Source organism: Pseudopodoces humilis, chromosome 11 (assembly GCF_049639895.1).
Source record: "Pseudopodoces humilis isolate 2021_Gansu_Grassland_sample_001 chromosome 11, ASM4963989v1, whole genome shotgun sequence".
NCBI lineage: Eukaryota > Metazoa > Chordata > Aves > Passeriformes > Paridae > Pseudopodoces > Pseudopodoces humilis.
In genome coordinates, this window is record NC_142210.1 from 1,619,612 (window position 1) to 1,638,669 (window position 19,058).

Sequence of the window (19,058 nt, forward strand, 5' to 3'; positions counted from 1 at the left end):
CCGAACCAAATTTAGGCAGAGGTAAAAACCACAATAAAAAGGATAAATCCGGATCGGAGAGCTCGGAAGGCACGGAGCCTTCGGAAGCCGCGGCTTACTTTGCTCGTAAAACGTCTAGTGCGCACAAGGGACACCCACGCAGGAAAATAGCTGTAAGTACTGCTGGTTGAGCGGGCGATCGGGCGAGTGTGTGAGACGTGATCTGATCACGAAGCGAGTGCGGACTTCAAGGTCGCGTTTCCATCCTCCCGCGAGGGAATTGGCCGGCCGCGAAGGAAGCGATACAGAGTGAAAGTTTTTTTTTCCCTCGACACACACTCGTAAAACCTGAGACCAAAGGGTGTCTCGGGAACTGATCGCAAGGTACTTGGAGGGGAAGGGACGTCTTGTCGAGCTCGAGGCTGGTAAACCCTCTTAGTAACGGACCCAGGGAGAGGTCCAGGGAAGAATCAAAAGTTCCGATTACAAGAGACCTCAGCTCAGCTCGCTGAAAGGTGAGTATCGGCAAATTTTGATTCCTAAGTACACAACGCAGAAACTGATATCGACTCACGGAGAAGTCGAAGAAAGGTAAGAATATATTTGCGAAGTATGGGGCAGAAAAAGAGTAAGCTTCAAGGAAGAAGCACAGGAAAAGATTCCTCCGATCAGGGGGAGGAATCACCAGACATCCCACTGGAAAGTCCCTTGGGGTGGATGCTAAAACACTGGGAAGATTGTCCCCAGAGGAAGGGGAAATCAAAGGAGAAATTAATACATTATTGTATGGAGGTTTGGGGAGGACAGGAGTTGAGAAGTCACCTCACTTGGCCAGTGTTAGGCACATTTGAAAAATGGACGTGTAACAAGTTGTTCTCCTATGTGGAGAACAAAGTCCCCTCAGATCCTGAGGAGAGGGAATACGCTAAGCTCTGGGTAAATGTCAGAGTAGGGCTATTCCCAATAAAGCAAAAAGAAAAACGTGAGTCGAAAACTGAGTCCTGGGAACCCCTCGATCACTTACCACCCCCGTATCGAGGACCAGCGGGACCTTCCTCTGCAGATCAAGTAATGCCCACAGCACCCTTGGGCCCCCGAGACCAACCCACTGAGATACGTGTGTCTCAAGCGGGAGAGTCGGGGCCAGCAGCAATGCCGGCAGCCCTTCCCCTTTCCCCGCCTGTAAACACCGTAACCACAGCAACCTCCTCGGAGGTTTTTTCTGCGCAAGGCTGGGGAACACCCTATCCATCCCTGCCGGTCCAGCCGCCACAACCGGGACCCTCCCATACAACGGAGGGGACTCCTCCCTTCAACCGGGTGACGGCAGAATTCCCACCATTAATAACAGGGAGGCAACACACAATCACCAATTCCCCTCCCGCAAGTAGAACCCGTTTAAGAGCGAGAATGATAGATAATGAATGGGGAGAGAGTGAAGAGGGGCACCGGTTGTTCCCTCTTAAGGAAGTACCGACGGCCCCTGGAGTGATCAGTTTTGTGAATGTCCCCCTTAACTCTGGAAATGTAAGAACATTTAAAAAAGAGATGGGGCGGTTGTTAGATGACCCTCTCGGAGTGGCTGAGAGGTTAGATGAATTTTTAGGGAGTAGCATTTATACCTTTGACGATCTTATGGCAATCCTGAGATCACTGTTTAATCCGGAAGAAAGGGAAATGATTAAACAAGCCGGGATCAGAGACTGGGACAGACGCAATCCACAGGGGATGCCAGGTAACCAGAAATGGCCTAGCGCAAGCCCGAGCTGGAATGCACAGACAGAGGAAAGCAGATAGAACATGATGGATTTAAGGAGCATGATTGTACAAGGTATAAGAGAAGCGGTCCCTAGGAGCCAGAATATTAGCAAAGTTTTTAGAGAGTGTCAAGGAAAAAAGGAACCACCCACTGAATAGATCGAGAGATTACGGCGAAGTTTACAGATTTACTCTGAGACTGACCCGAACTCTCCTGTGGGGGAGGTTCTGTTAAAAAACACAATTCGTTGCTAAATCTTGGGAGGACATTAGGAGAAAATTAGAAAAGATCGAGGAGTGGCAAGATAAAAGCCTCCAGGAGCTCCTAAGGGAAGCTCAAAAAAAGTATACATGAGGAGAGAAGATGAGAAGCAGAAATTGCAGGCTAAGGTTTTAGTAACTGCAGTAAAAGAAATCCAAAAACAAGAACAGATGCAGGGTAAGTTTAAAACACTACCCGGAAAAAGTCGAGGTTCTCACTGGGCAGCCCCGGCCCCACGGAGAGAGCCCCCGGAATGCTACTACTGTAAAAAAGGTAAGACACGTTCAGCAGAATTGTAAACAAAGAATAAAAGATGAAAAAATTTTTCAAGAGGATTAGGAGTGTCAGGGGCTCTTTAATTTAGAGACCAGAACATCCAAGAAGCCCTTGATAAAATTAAAAGTGGGCCCCTAACGACAAGAAGTAAGTTTTCTTGTAGATACTGGAGCAGAGAAAAGTACCCTGCAGAAATTGCCATACGGATGTGTGGCTAGCAGAGAAAAAGTTTTTGTAATCAGTGCAAAGGGAGACCCCTTTGAAGTACCTATAATAAAAGATGTAGAAATAGAATCTGAAAATAAAATTTGCTTAGGGAATTTGCTATTAGTAGAAGAAGCAGATTACAATTTACTGGGAAGGGACATGATTGTTGCTTTAAGAATTAATATCTTGATTAAAAATTCTGAATTAGTGGTAAAAATATTTAAGTTGACTCCTAAAAATGAAGAGAAAATAAACCCTGAAGTATAGCATTCAAAGAGAGAAGGGAGTTGAAACAAATAATTGATGACCTCCTAAACGGGGGTACTTTAGAGCCTTGCATGTCTCAACACAACACCCCCATCCTGGCTGTAAAAAGACGGATAGTAGCGTCCGATTAATCCAGGACCTACGAGCGGTAAACGCTAGGACCCGGACTAGATTCCCGGTGGTGGCCAACCCCTATACTTTACTAAATAGACTCACACCAGAAGATATGTGGTATAGTGTGATTAATTTGAAAGATGCTTTTTAGACTTGCCCTCTGGATGAAAGGAGTAGAGATTATTTTGCATTTCAGTGGGAGGACACAGATACAAACCGTAAGCAACAGCTAAGGTGGACGGTCCTCCCCCAGGAGTTTGTAGAGTCTCCGAACCTTTTCGGACAAGCTTTAGAACAAATGTTAACCCAATTTGCTCTTGAAGACAGGACAAAGCTTTCACAGTATGTAGATGACTTGCTAATAGCTGGACCGACTGAAGAGAGTGTGAAGAAAAGCACAATTGCCTTGTTAAACTTTCTAAGAAAGAAAAGTTTGAAAGTATCAAAATCCAAGCTGCAATTCACAGAGCCTGAAATAAAAAAATAAAATACCTCAGACATTGGATATCTCAAGGAAAAAATTAGACCCGGAGAGGGTAGCAGACATCCTTGCATTGCCTGCACCAAAAACAAAAAGGCAAATTAGACAAATTCTAAGGCTCTTGGGATATTGCAGGCAGTGAATTGAGGGTTTCAGTGAAAAAGTGAAGTTTTTGTATGAAAGATTAAACACTGACAGGCTAAAGTGAACTGAACAGGATGAGTCTAATTTCCAGAAATTAAAAACTGTTCTTATGACTGCCCCGGTACTAACTCTACCAGATACGAATAAAGAATTCCAGTTGTTTGTGAATGTGAGTAAACAAACAACACAGGGAGTCCTGACTCAGGAATGGGCAGACAAAAGAAAGCCTATAGGCTTCAAAGATCTTAGATCCAATCAGTCGGGGTTGGCCTACGTGTTTACAAGCAATTGTAACAGTGGCTCTGTTAATAAGAGAAGCAAGGAAAATAACTTTTCCTCCCCTGGTAGTTTACACTCCCCACGATGTGAAAAACATATTGCAGCAAAAAGCAGAGAAGTGGCTGACTGATTCCAGGCTTCTAAAATATGAAGCCATCTTAATCAGCTCACCCGGTTTAGAATTGAAAACCACTGCACAAAAAATCCTGCTCAGTTTCTATTCAGAAAAATTAGTACATGATTGTTCTAAAATCGTAGAGCTGCAGACCAGATAAGTTACATCAACGCAAACTGTGATTGTTTTCCATTTATACATTTTAAATGTGCTTGTTGTAAACAAATTTGAGTAACCCACTGTTGGGGAGAGTACAAACCTAAGAGACTGTGTACCAATTGTCTGACTAAAGAACAGGAGCTGACTAGCCGTTTCTTAATACTTGTCACCCGGGCGGGGTTTTTAGAACTTGACTCTCCTGAGTGGTACCTGCTTTTTCAAAAGGGGATTAGAGGTAAACTAGACTCCAAAGCAAAAACTTTAAAAATTGAGTGCCAAAAGACAGTCAAAGTACCGAGCAGGACAGACACAATTAAGTCGTCTCGGTGGGCTGCTTTCAAGAGAAAGTACGCCATTAGGACTACAAGGGCCCCTGAAGAATATCCTTGCTGCCGAGAAGATGGTAATCCCCGCCGTATATTTCTATACGGGCGAAGGGCAAGGCAGAGGGATACACCGGTGGGGAATCCTGACTGTCCTGAGTCTAGCCGTGTGCTTAGCCGAGAGAATGATTCCCGAAGTACCTCCGGGGGAGCGTCTCCTGAGGAAGTGTGAGCAGTGTCAGACTGCCACAGATACCAGACGAATAGTTAACTACTGTCCTCCGGAACGTTGTTTGTCTAACAGCACTCAGTATAATCTTTGTGAATTAAAGGGGAAGGTCTAGTGTTACCACTCAGGGGCAAGGCTTAAGAACGGGCAGTCTAAAACTCCTATGAAAAGAAAGACTGAAACTTCCCATTTCAGGTATAGGAGAGAAGTGGGAATGATTCCCCCAATTCCAATCTGCAGTCAATGTAACAAAACGGTCTAGATAGGGGGGAAAAGACAATCCACCTTTTTGGCATATTATGCGGTTAACCCTTTATGTTACAATAAAGCGAATTTGAAAATGTGTACCATGGGAGAGAAAGTATATTGGGAAAGTAGAAATTTAAAACATGAAAAAAAAGTTTTTTTTTAATAATGAACCGATAATCCTTGATTTGTTAAAAAGTAGTGATGACCGGGTATGTTTACAATTCAACCCAGTATTCTGCTTCTCCAGGGATGAGGAAGGGGTGGACCCTGAAAACAAAATAAAACAACTAACCCTAGAGTTAAAGAGGCAAGAAGCAGAAGCTCGGAAAAAGAGACTAGAACAGGAGAGGCTTAACTCTCTTAGTGAACATTATGAGCAATTAGAGAAACAATACAGCAATTGGGGGTTGCCAAACCCCAACCAAAATCTTTTCATAGATCTAATGCAAGAAATAGCCACAGAATTAAGTCTATCTAACTGTTGGATCTGTGGCGTGTTAAAATCAGCTGAAAGATAGCCTTGGAAGGGAGAGGGACTAACCCCAGAGCAACTTCTAAAAATGAGAAGGCTCTAAAATATCAAAAACAAAACAAAGACCAGAGGGATGAGTTATAGACCAAAGAATAATCGGTACTGTCTGCATTAGCAGAGAGGGAAAAGAATTCACTAATTTAGTAAGCTATACCCCGTGTGTAAGCACACTCACGGTGAATTCAGAAAGCAAAACTAAAACCTGGCAACCTGAACCACCCGCGGGCTATTGGAGTCGCTCCCAGGGGAATAACTGTGAATAGATGGAAATAATTGAACTTTGAACTTTGCTGGTACAAAAACTCTAGGGCCAATCCCTTCCATGAGCTAATAGGATTGAAGGAATATTGGGATGATCCGGCAAAGTTGAACAAGGGTTGAGAAGCTCCTAATAGTATATATTAGATATGTAGAAAAAGGCATACAGCGAGCTACCCAGAAAATGGAAAAGATCCTGCACACTTGGAATAATTCGGCCCTTTTTCTTTACTCTACCTAAAACAGAGAGTAAATCATTGGGAGCCCCTCTCTTTGAGACATTAAACAGACAAAAGAGGGAATTAAAACGGAAACTACCAATAGCGGGAAGCAACCAGAAGTGGAACGAGGAAGAATGACCTGCCAAAAGGATCATTCAATATTACAGGCCCGCTACTTGGGCAAACGATGGCAGCTGGGGTTACAGAACCCCCATTTATCTCCTCAACAGACTTATCAAGTTGCAAGCGGTGGTAGAGATAGTTTCCAACCACACTTCAGAAGCCCTAGAACTCCTAGCCAAACAACATTCACAAATGAGAGCTTTTGTGTACCAAAACAGACTAGCTCTCGATTATTTGCTAGCCGAGGAGGGAGGAGTGTGTAGCAGATACAACGAATCCGAGTGTTGTATAGAAATAGACGATTACGGAGAAACAATAAAAGGATTGGCTGCTGAAATTAAAAAAGTAGCTCATGTGCCAGTCCAAAAATGAAATTCAATCCTACAAGCCTCCTGGTGGGACCAGATATTCGGGCAAGGGGCTTAGTAGAAGAAGCTAGTATTTTTCATCACTTGTTCAGTTGCCGGAATCATTTTCCTTCCCTGCTTAATTCCTTGCTTCATCAGACTAATTCACTCTGTTGTGCAAGGAATGCAGATTGCCACACTTCCAATTGATCCTGAGAAAGCGCAAGGGAGACTTACTCCTCTCTCTAAACTAATGAAATTAGAGGAGGAAAAAGAAAACGAAAATGTGATTAAAGCCTTAAAGAATTTTTGAAAATAAATATAACCTGGCACAAGCATATAGTGAGAATTCGTTAACAGACTGGGAAGAAGATGAATGTGAGTAAAAAAATTATAGTCCTCCCCTGCAGAATTAGATGAAATAACACGAATTTTTAATGTAATGAATTATTAGGCGGGGGACTGTGAGAAATGAACTTGTAAAAATTCGTAAAAATCTAAATAAATGTATATAACAATAATGATATAAAATATAAAGTACAGTATGACACACAAGCCCTTCCCAGATCTAGCCACGAATTCCCACTCAAAGGATAACGATCCTAGCCGGCGCCCATCAACAAAAGAATAGACAGGACGCGGCCCATCAAGCTGACAGGAAAAAAAAAACTCCTCAAACTGACAAGGACAGGCTCGGTGACCATCAACGGGGAAGAATAGGCAGGACACGGAACATCAAGCCAAAACGGAGAGGCACCGACGAGATACTCATCACCGGACCCGAACACCTCGCCTTGCGGGCTACCGTTGGGGGAAGCCATCAAGTAAACAAAAGGAAAAATCCAGCCGAAATATCCATCGGCTCCAACCCGGATCCAGCCATCCCATCCGGATGGCCTGAACCACAAGAGCCACTCAGAATTTCTTTACATATGAGGAGACTCGGTCCGGACGTCCATTCGACTCTATTCTCCAATGCCAGGAAATCAATTCATACGACAATCAAGGACTGTTGATGAATAGTGCCTGCCTGGAATTTGGCCTCAAGGCTAAAAATCCCTATAAAAACCCCGGACAGTTTACCCTCCTTCGTGGATTTGGGAACACCTATACCTTTAAGTATAGACCCCTGTCCACCCAGCGCTGCGCTGTTTGTTTTATTGTGGTTTTTCCTCATTGTTTATTTTTTATAGAAATTGTTTTATAATAAATTGTTTTTATTTAACCCAAATCTGCCTTTGCATTTATAACACCCTCCACCCAAAAAAAATCCCCAGCACCCAACCAAGGAAAAGATCAGAGCAGGAAAGATATTTCCATGAAAAGAGGAAAGGGTTAGTCTGGAGGCAGGAAAAGGGAAATTCCAGAGCAGATGAAAATGGATAAAAACTTCCAGATTAGGAGGGGTCTTCTGAAAAAAAAATAAGGTAAGGTATGTAGGAACATGTTTCCTGCCAGTGTTCAGCTGATTAGATGCCACTTAAGCTCTGGATATCTCTCCATCAGGCTAGAGATCTTCTTGTGCCTGAAAAAGGAACACAGGCTGCTTGTTCCTAAGGCTACTATATTAATTGAAAACAAAATCAGTAAATTACTTAATAGTTCAGAGCAGCTTTTGTCGGGCCACTTGCTGAAATCAGTCCCAATTATGCATAAATTATCAGAGAAACTGGTCATTTATAGCATGCTAAAACCAGAAAGGACAGCATGAAGGGTGGGTAGGAGGAGCTGACTCTCTTCCAGTTCATTTACAAAAACAAATATCTTTTTATAATTCTGTATCCCTGCAGACCCCCTGTGAGGCTCCAAGGACCCCATCTTGAGTCTGACAAAGAGGGACTTAACCCACTGCAAGCTGCTCCCCAACAGGCTGAAAGGCTTTGCCTGGTGGGGGGGAAAGTCCCCAAGCTGGTGTTTATTGATGGTTAATAATGGGACAGACTTCTCTCTATTTTGGGAACAGAAGAGTGGGCCTGGAATCTTGCCAGTAAACAGCTTGGGGTGTAGCCTCAAGGGCCCCTGCCTTCCTCTGGTCTGTCCTTCCAGGCCTTTCTCTGCCTTCAGGGCTGAGCTCACCACTTCTGTGATGCTCTTAGCAGTGTCAAGGTGAGACACTGGCTGTGAAAGGAGTGCAGACCACTTGGCAGGCAGCTCCTGGGTCAGCCCAAGTACACAGCAGGGGTTCAAGAGCTCCTGACCTGTGTGAAAAGCCTGTATTCCTCTCTGGTGAAATAACAACAAGCTGAAAGAATTGGGGCTGTTCAGCCTGGAGAAGAGAAGGCTCTGGGAAGACCCTCTAAAACCTTCCAGCATCCAGAGGAGCTCAAAGAGGGGTTTTGGACAATGATGTGCAGGACAGGGCCCTGAGCAGTCTGGGCTAGTGGAGGGTGTCCCTGCCCATGGACGGGGGGTTAGATAGTCTTTAAGGTTCCTTCCAGCCCAAACCATTCTTTGACTCTGTGAGCCTGGTGGTGCAGGTTTGAGATTGTAGGAGCAAGGGGGTTTCCCTTACGTGGCTCCTCAGCTTCCCAGGCTGCCAAGAGCAGAAACTGCTTCAGACACACGATGGCTTCAACTAAAATTGGGGCTCAGTGCTTCACATCAGAAACTGCCTCACAGAGGGTCTTGACAGCAGCTGAAAAGGCTCACAAATAGGCAATGTAGGAGTCTATCAGGACAGAGAGCTGGGGATGAAAGGTGGCACTGTGTGTCTCATTTTCACCATCATTCCAACCTCCAGTAGCAGGCAGGAGACAGAAATAAGTAGAGAAGCACTGTCAGCTTAGAAATAGATGTGGAAGAAATTGGTATGATACTTGGCAGGAAATGAAGAGACACGAGTGGCAGGGGTTGAGGTGTTGTCCTGGGGGATGGCACACATAATTTCACAGCTGCTGTGCTGGAGCTGCCACTGATGTCACTGAGCTGCTTTGAACACAGCTCAGGTAAGATCCAAAATCACAAGAATATTGTGGGTGTCTGAAAGGGGGAGGAGTCCTGGGGCAGCTGGTATTGGGGTGACCACCAGAACCAGGATGGTGGTAGTGCTTCCAGGAATGGGAACTGCATGTGTTTGTAGTGTGTGCCCCTGAACTGCTCAGAGCATCACTGCAGGACTTCAGTGGGAGACTGGGGCAGCTCTGAACTGCTTCAACTCACAGCTTGTTAAAATGCCTTATTAAAAAGGGTTGCTAATTCATTTAAGAATACAATTCATGTTCCTGTGTATGTTGCCTTGAAGATTTAGTGATCTATAGCTGTTTTATACATCTTTACATTTCCCTCAGTTAATATCCGTTGTGCTGGGCTGGCATTGAAATGTTTTCTTTGGAGCAAGAAGCTGCTGCTTTATGGGAGCTCAATTAAAAGGACCTAAGAATTCCTGACAAAATGCTGAGAATGGATTAGAAAAGTAGTCTGGCTTCTAGTCACCCCAGGAGCTGTAAATGTAATGAACTCCTACAAAACAGGCCTGTGAACAGCTGAGCTATCTCTGAGATACCTGGAGGCAGTTTGGAGCTGCTTTTGGCTCTAGGTGCTGCTTAGGATAATAGTAAAGGAAAAGAGAGGATGTCTCTTCTCTGGTGCTTCTCATGAACTGCTCTCTTTTAATGAGCAGGAATTTGGATTGGAGAAGAAAGAAACAAATAATTAAACTATAAATAAAATGAACTGTGTTTTTTAGTGAAGATCTCAGCTTGCTTTTCTGTCCATGGCTCAAGCTCTCCCTGTTGTGAGCTGTAACTCTGCCAGTTTGGTGAGAAGCTCTGGATATACCAGGGGGTGATGTGCCCTCCTCTTTTGTGCCTGTGGAGGTCACCAGGAGAGTAAGACTGATGTGGGCTTATATAACAGTAGTAAAGTGACATCTTGCTTTCCCCCTGCCCCCCCCCCCCCCCCCCCAGGAAAAAAAACATAATAAATTCTCTTTTCTTTATAAGTTTGGAACATTTATGTTGGTACTCCTATCCTAACAGTGTTTTCCTATGGTGTGGTCTGAACCTCAGGTGTGAGAGGACAGGGTATTGCTATGGAAATGAGTGGGAGCAGTACAAAGCCACTGCTAGAAGAACAAGGCAGAGTCAGGCCTCATGTGGAGAAAATCTAATTTTTAAGCACCTGTGCTGGATAAGTAACAAAGGAGCTGTTGGGAAGGGACAACAGAACTTGTGAATGGTGCTGTGTGTGCGGGCCATGGCAAGTTCCCTGCCTGGCTAATAAGGGACTGTGACTCGCATTCAGCACATGCTGGCAGCTCATCTCGCTGCCATATGGCGCCTGTGCCTGGCACCTGCTTCCATCAGTGTGAGATAAGGTCAGCATCTCCCTGTGGGCAGAGTTATTGCAGAGGATCAATGTTGCTTCAGTGTCTTTGCCACCCCGGGAGCCGCTGCCATTCCCAGGTCAGCGCTGGCAGCTGGGAAGGAACATCTTGACTTTGGCAGCAAGGCTCCTTCCTCCCCAGGATGGTGCTGTGCCTCGTGCTGCTCTGTGCCACGGACATTCATTCACAGCCTGGCATCAAAAGGCATGAATAGCAAGACATAACATGTATTTTCTTTCACACAGTGCTCTTCCTCCCTCTTCTGTTTCACCTCCTCTTCTAGAGTCTTTCCTTCCTTTTCGATTCCTGTGTTGCCTTTGCCCCCAGGTTGTGTGGCCAGGTGAGCATTCCCAGCTGTCAGGGAGGAGCTGTGGCTGTGCAGCTGTGGCTGGAGTCCTCCCTGTCAGCCTGTAAAAGCCAACCTGTCTCTTCTACCCTTTCTCATTCCAGCTCTGCTTTGGTATTTCATTCTAACTTGCACCTAACACTCTGCAGCCCTCTGCATCCCTTCTCAACAAGACATCCTTCAAGGAATTATCATGCTACACCTCTCCTGTGCTGCCTGGCTTTTTACATGAGACAAAACATAGTAAGACAGGGCCAGAGACAGAGAACTTCTGCTTTTGCCTGCCTGCAGGTGATGCTGGAGATCACTGTAGGTGAGACAGGACAGGAACATAAAACTTCTGGTGCCATCCAGCACCAGAAAGACATTCTGAGGTGGATGGGTGCTCTAAGGAGTTTGGCAGGTGTACCTCCCCCATTTGAGAAGCTTTCTCTCAGGAGAAGGAGCTTTCTCCTGTCTTAAAGGAGGAGTCAAGGAGTCACAAATTCAGATGAGTATTTCTAGTTCTGCTCACCGCTCTGTGTGGTATCGAATATTGGTTTAATCTCTTCTGAAAACTGCTAAATACTCAGATAAGAGTAATGTTATTGTTCTTTATCTCAAGGACTTAGATTTCTGCAAGTAGCTCCTGTTAGTACCAGTGTAGTTGTATAATGTTCAAAATTTAAGCAAGATTTCTCCTTATAAATTAAACTGCTTCAGGAAAGAACCTATATTTTACAAATAGGCCTTATTTAGTGGGCTATTTGTCCTGTTTCACAGATGCATTGTTATGAAAAGTAGGCAGGCAGGAGAGATCATTAAATCGAAGGAACAGTCTAGGGTGGCTTCTCTTGGAGTCCTGTGAGTCTGTCCAGAAATGACCATGAAAAGTAGGAGCTGTTTGCTATAAATCTCTGGTCACATCTGCAGTTTGTCACAGGAAAACACATTTGTGTGTCCTTTCAGCACAAAAGAGGAAAACCTGTCTTTCTGTGCCTTGCCAGGCTCAGGGAATGAAAATGAGTGAGTTTTGCTGGCTGCAGCTTGCAGCAGTCAGGGCCATGCAGTGAGCTGCAGGAAAGCAGGAGGTGTCTGGGATTTATACTGTTACTTCTCTAAACTTTTCTTGAAATATCTGTCAAATATTTAGGAATTCTGTTCTGACATCCAGTTTACTTCTCAATATTGCACCTGCAAGGATGATTTGGTACAATATTTATTTTGACTTTGTGATCACCATGGCTTGATGGTATATGGAATTAGAAAAAGTGATGTAGGGATTTAATGCTGAGTCCTCCCAGTCTCTCTCAATGTCCTCTTTTGTTTGGAAGCCTCATTAAAATGTCTTCAAACCAGCACTTTCTAATCCCTGTTTTCTTTTGTTCCAGGTTTCCTTTGACCTTTCAAAGCATTGTAATCTGATCTTAATTTTCACACCCATTTCTTTACTTCCTTAACTTTAGTAACTGCTCTGCCTGATTTGTGAACTTTGTACTGTTACAAGAGCAGTGTGTATGTCTCTTATCTACAGCAAATAACAAGCAACTCACTGAACAATCCTTCTGGAGCCACGTGGGGACAGATAGCTGAGGCATGGACAAGTTGTACCTCTCCCTGTTGCTTGCAGAAAAGTTTAGAGAGAATCTTAAAGGTTTAGCAAAAAGTTGTCTTCTGACTGTCTGTTTAAAGGAGAAGAAAAAGGGAAGGCTCAACCAGAAAAACACCACAGTTAAACTGCTCTGATTACTTTCTTCACTTGCAGCAGCTCATTTGCCCAGAGTGAGAATATGGACACAAGCAGGAAGCCTGGTTCTTCCTGCCCTTCTGGGAGGAGCTGGCCTGCTCATGGACACTTGGCTGTTCATGGCTGGGAAAGCTTCACCAGCAAGGGAGGTGCCTTCTGGCCTCACATAAACCCAGAAGGGGCAGGGGACATTCGTGGAAGGAAGCTGAAGAAACTAACAGCGCATGAAGGCTCCTGAGGAAAAGGCTCTGTTGCTAAACATGGCTGGAAATAGACACGTGAAACAACATTCCAGTGAAAACATTGATTTGTTGGACTAAACTGTCTCATCCAAAACACTTCTTGTTTGAGGAGATGTGAGGCAGCCTTTCTACCCTGCTCTCCCTGGGCTCCTGGGCAGGAGCAGCAGGCTCTGGGGCAGGCCCACAGCACAGGATACACCTGGGACATGGTGTGAGTTGCTGGAATACAAAGCTACATCGAAGACTGGTGAATACCCAGGTGAATGTGAGCGTTCCTCTGGGTATCCCCTTCTATCACAGTCTCTTGGGATGAAGGGCAGCACTGAAACCGTAGCACTGTTCTGTTTGCTTCCCTTTCTTGTCTGGTGCTCCCTGTCACAGCAGCACCTGTTGAATCTGCCAAGTGAACTCTGTGAAGTAAGAAGCTTCTCTCTGTGTGTATGCAGTTCAATCTGTGCCAAATGCTGCAAGACAGTAACATTTCTAACCTTTTCTGCTCAGTTTGACAATGCCTTTTACAGAATACAATGTAGTGCAGTCTTTGCAGGAGTTACAGTGCTCAGCATGCACCCTGAGCTCTCCCAAACCCATCAGATAATTAACTAAGCTTTCAGCAGGATGCTTATTGAAGCAGAAATGAGTAAAGTAATTAACAGTGCGTGGTTCAGCTTGAAAATCAATACAGACTGTATTGAGGCAGAAGAGAGGCTGCTAATTCTGTGTCTGCCTCAGCAAGATACGTAAAAAGTGCGTCCACCTAACATAAATTTCCTAGAGAGCATTTAAAAAATCAATAACCAGAGCATTAAGGCCAGGCTTACAGGAAATTTCAAGAGGATCATTCAGGCTGGCACCACGAACTATTGAACACTGAGATGCAATGGCAAAAGGAGCTCAATTCAGAATCCTCAGGAGTGGTTCTCAGAGCTGCCAGCCCATTGCAAATGCCCAGATGTGGAAATGCCTCCTAAGAAGAAAATTAAAGGAGACAACAAACAGATATTCCTCAGTAACACCTGTTCTGGGTTCTATCCGTGTGCCAAGACACCAACCTTCCACATTCTAAATCTAGCACAACCCTACTGAGCAGTTAAAAGCCCCTGTGGAAATCTGGGGGCAGTGGCTTTGGCTGGTCCTGCCCAGGTCTGATGGGCTTGAATCTCTCTGCCAGTTTTTTGCTGTTGTCCATTTTTGTAAAACTAAAGCCCGTCTGCATTCCTAAGGCTTTTACAGGGGCACAGGTAAAACTGAAGAAGCTGATGCCATGGGGCTGTCTCTCAGCAGCTGAGCACAGGACACTCAGGGCTGTGCACTTGGGCTCCCTGACACTCTTTATATGTGAGCCATGGGACACCTTCCCTTTGTCATGGGTATCAACTGAGTGAGCTTTCAGTCACTCATCTGGAACTGGATGAACTTTAAGTCCCCTTCCTACCCAAACCTACCCTGTGATTTATTTTTCTTCCAGCTGGTGTGACAATGAACTATTGTTTTTTTCACATTGAATCCTAAGCAGTTGGTGGAAAATAGAGTTGTGATATTGAAATTAGAGTCTGCCCATTAATAGAACATCCTTGAGTGCCAGGAGCTGGGAGGCAGCAAACAGCTCCACTATTAACAGAGATCTGAAATTACAGCTGGAGGTGATTTAGGCACATGAGTTTTCATTCCCTCCCTTCCATTTTGCAATGAAAGTATAATTCAACAGTTTTGAGTGCTACTGTCTACTTAAGGTATTCACTGTGTTGTGACTCAATTATAGATGCAGGGCATGACCCTGATGCCAAATGTATAATTGCATCAATATTGCTCACAAACTTTTCAGTGGATGCAGGATTGAATGAGCAAAAATAATCACCTTCTTTTTTGCCTGTCCCAGACATCATAGCAATTGAAATGCCATGCTTAAAATTATCATTGCTTTTTCCTTCTATCTTTTTGTTCCATATGGTGCACCCTGTCAACTGTCTTACCATCCAGTCCATGGGTGCCAGCTATCAGTGTGACAGGAAATGAAATGTGCACAAGATGTGATGATGCTGAGTTCCATCAGCTGTCTGCTTCGTTACTTGGCGTGCCCTGAGGCAGCATGTCCATGGCACAGCAGGACTTTCTGCCTCTCTGCATGCTGAGCTGTGCCCTTGCACTGCTCTGTGCTGGTAGTGCTGGGAAGAAAATGAATACAATAATACCAGGTTAAGTGATCCTATTTAAAACAAAAAAAAACCACACACACACAAAAAAAAAAACCACAAAAAAACACCCCAGTTTGGTTGTTTTTATTTTTTGATCATGCCATGCCCTGGAAGAACTTGAAATGTTCCTTCTCTGCAGCCCAGATCCTTCACAATTCTCTCATTGCACCCACAGCTCTGGTACTGAGATCTGGCATTAAAAGCAGCCCAGTGCAGCAACAGTGTGTGGGCCAGGAAACCAGGAATTGGTCTCCAAATGGACATTGAAGTGCCAAGTGTGCCCTGGGGAATGCTGGTACAGGACAGTGTGTGTCACTCATCCCAGCCTGGAAGGCTGCAATAGATGAGAATTCAGTATTTGTATATCATGCATGAAAAAAGGCAGGGGAAGGTTTATCATTCATGAATAACATGGATTGATTCACTGAACCAAAAATGGTTTTCATCTGCAAATAAGATAATTTCATTCACTAGAGTGATTGTGCTACAATTTTACAACAGGATTGAGAGCCTTTTTTATTGATAATTTCAAATCAATTGTGTTGCATACAAATTGGTACAAAACCACCCAATCACATTTATGACTCTTCTACATCAGTACACGTGGAATGTTGATCTATATCATAGCATATTTGTTTAATCAGACTAATATTTCATCTGCCTCATTGGAGTGATAATGTGATGAGAAAAAACTCAAATTACTGAAAATGATCAATCCATTCACTTCTGTTCAAACAGCTAGCTGAGGGATTTAGTCTTTTTTAAGCCACGCAGAGATTCATTCTCTTTTCTAAGCATTAGATTTTGCAGAAAGAAAAGAAAACCTCCTTTTTGGGTAAAACCATCTTTGGCACCACAGAATCCACTTGTAAGTTTGAACTTTCTGTCCTTGAGGAGAGCTGGTAGAATTGGCTACAGAAATCACTTTGCTTCCATGGACTTTTTGCATCCTCTGCTTCATTTGCCTTTCTAAGGATTCAGCATAGAAGATCTTGCTTTCTCCAAGTCAGATAATCATCCCAAAATCCTAAGGAAATGGACTTCCCTGGCTGTACCTCAGTAAGGAGAGCGAATGGAACTGTGCTCCACCTCAGGAAGACAGAGTTTAACAGTTCCTCAAATTTGGATGACACAACTTTGCTCCTTTTGCTGGAGGAATGGTCTCTCACCCCATCAGGCACGAACACAAAGATGTTTCTAATCTCTCCAGTTGTCTGCCTCTTGGCAGGTGTCCTCATCATCCCTACCATCCTGTTTGTGATCTTCTCTCGGTTTAAAATCCGCCAGGAAACAAGGTACATGCTGCTGGGAAACGCTCTGCTCTGTGATCTGATCTACCTGCTGTTCTACACCCTGTCAGCTGCTCTCAACACAGCACATCTACACCTCCCAAAGGAAGCTTGTGTCCTCCTCTTGTTTTTGCTGGCAGTGGCTTACTGTGGAGGACTGTTCACAGCTGTCGCAATAGTCTTGGACACGTACATCGCGGTTTTGTTTCCTTTGCGCTACATCGCTATTCTGCCTCCTTCACGAACTAAAAAAATCATTGTATTACTGTGGATGTGTTCTGGAGCTTTCCCTGGGATTTTCTTCTTGGTGCTATGGACTACACACAGCTTTGTGCCCTGTGTCATGGAAACGTGCTCAGTTCCAGTGATACTAATATTAACTCTGAATCGGACTGATGCTGTGAAACTCTGTTTCTGGCTTTCTACCACAGTTATCATTCTCTGCCTGTCTGTAATATTTTGTTGCTATGCTATTCTGTATTTTAAAACCAAACACTCAGGTATATGGGAGAGCATCTGCTCCAGAGCCAGTGTAACATTCTTAATGCACAACACTGTGTTATTTTTTTACTTCTTTCCACTCCTGGCTCTTTTTGTGGAATCATTCTTGTGTGCTAATGTTGTCATCAGACTGCAGACAGGAATCTTGATCTCCCTGACAGTCTGCAACGTCCTCATGATTCTTCCTAAAGTTTTGTTCCCTTTTCTGTATGGGCTTCGATACAGAGAGATCTCAGCCTCTCTCAAATCCATCGTCAGGAGGAAGCAGCTTCGCCTGGTGTCACCTGCTCCACCACCATCCTGAGACAGAGCACAGTGACAGCAGAGGAGCTGTCCTCACCTTGTTATTGTGCAAGACTGATGGAAACCACCCAGCTTCTGAAGTGGGGAAGCGATCAACACATGGTAAGAAGACATGGGCTCATCACTGCCTTCTTCATGCCAGAAGGCCACAGATCTTTCATCACAACAGCTGAGAATATAGTGAATGCTACCCTGGATGAACTTCTATGCTTTGTTCTGATGTGAAAGGCAGAACCTTCTGGAGGAGATATTGAATTAAGGTTATTTTCACCCACCTGTCACAGATGCCTTTCTGGAAAAAAAGAAAATTAAAAATAGATAATGCAAAGCAAAGGAGTAACCACAAGTCTTGTGACAGCATCACCTACAGCAGAGGATCCTTAACCAAATGTGCTGTGAAAACAACAACCATTTTGTTTTCACACAGTATATTCTTGCAAGCTTGGCAGTGAAAACATGCTCTGAGAGGTGCCTCTGGAAACTGCTGCACTCGGTGAAACACTCCTGCAGTGTGCTGGTGTATTCACTGCCTCATGGATTCCATCTGACAATCTGCAAAACACTGATGGTTTGATAAAATCTCCACCTGATGGGAAACCACCTTAGACCAGTGTCTGCTGGGCAGCCAGCACATGGCCCTGCTGGGCATTAGAGAGGTGGATGTGCTGCTGGGTGAGGGAGGACTGGGGCAGCAAGGCAGGAGCAGAGAGGTGCCAGCCTGGGCACAGGGGTACCCACACCGTGGCTCAGACAGGACCCAGGGCAAGGGACTAAGTGTGAGCACCATTTCTGAGTCTCTGCTGAGGCAGCTCCCAGTTCTGCCTCACAAAAATCTTCTCCAGCAGCCTGATGTCAGTTTACAGCTACACCGTGTCAGAGCTGCTGCTGGCCACCTGCCACCAAAGCCCTGGGAAGGTCAGGAGGAGAGGCTGCAGAGCTGGTTGGTGTACCAGGGCAAGAAAAATGAGATCTTGTAAGAGCCTTTTAGGTCTTCCAAATCAGCCACCTACCTATAGAAGACAAGTGAAATATGTATCTGACCTTTGAAGAAAGAAAAATGTCATTAGATATAAACACCAGTGCGGGAAATTTAAACTGCTATTCTGTCCCTTGGACTAGAGAAAAGAATTCTGTATTTCTAAAGATAATATTTTTAGAAATTGTTACATTTTATGTAAAAATGCATTGGATTTTTTAAAAAGGTCCTTGATTTCACTCTGTGCAATATTTTCCTTGTGCAGACTCTCTCCACCTTCTGTTTGCTTAAAGCAATACACAGAAAGTGCTGAATGTGGCTTTTGGCTATTTCACACTCATCTGAAGAATTCCACTAAGTGTGAGCCAGGAAGAGATCAGTGTCTGGTTGCATGAAATGTTTTTGGCAGCAAAATGAGTTTGAACAGTTCCTGCTGATCTTCTCTCCTCATTCCCAAACTGTTTGTTACTCTTCTCACATTGCAGTGTCCACTCTCTCCTGTTTGCTGATGCAACTGCTTCTGAGGTTGCAGGTTAAAAATACCTCTTCAAAGAGAAGTGGTGTTTTCATTTTAACTGAGATTATCCCAGTGATCTGTTTTATAGGATGTTCTGAAAACAGCTGCATCAGCACCACTGAGGGTGTAACAAATCCCAGTTCAGAGGTGGGGTGGGATGAGTGGGGATGTCTTAGAGGCTTTGCTGCCAAGGGACACTTCTTGGGTGAGAAGTGTCTCTAAGGTGAAATTGTTGCAAGTGAACGGGCTGTAATATTGCCTATTTGCTTTAACCATGGTCTTGTGCTTCTCAATCCTCGTCAATAAAAGGATCTAG

The 19,058-nt window shown here is 44.4% G+C and overlaps 1 protein-coding gene across 1 annotated transcript; it reads left to right on the forward strand.

The window, feature by feature from the left end:
* Positions 1-16,191: 16,191 nt before the first annotated feature.
* GPR148 (G protein-coupled receptor 148) lies at positions 16,192-17,597 on the forward strand. The gene has a single exon (XM_005529651.3). The coding sequence runs from the start codon at positions 16,192-16,194 to the stop codon at positions 17,248-17,250; it is 1,059 nt and encodes a 352-aa protein (XP_005529708.1). The 3' UTR covers positions 17,251-17,597.
* Positions 17,598-19,058: the final 1,461 nt, after the last annotated feature.

Excerpts from the sequence above, each read along its gene's own strand:
- GPR148 (XM_005529651.3), top strand. The coding sequence starts at position 16,192 with ATGGACTTCCCTGGCTGTACCTCAGTAAGGAGAGCGAATGGAACTGTG.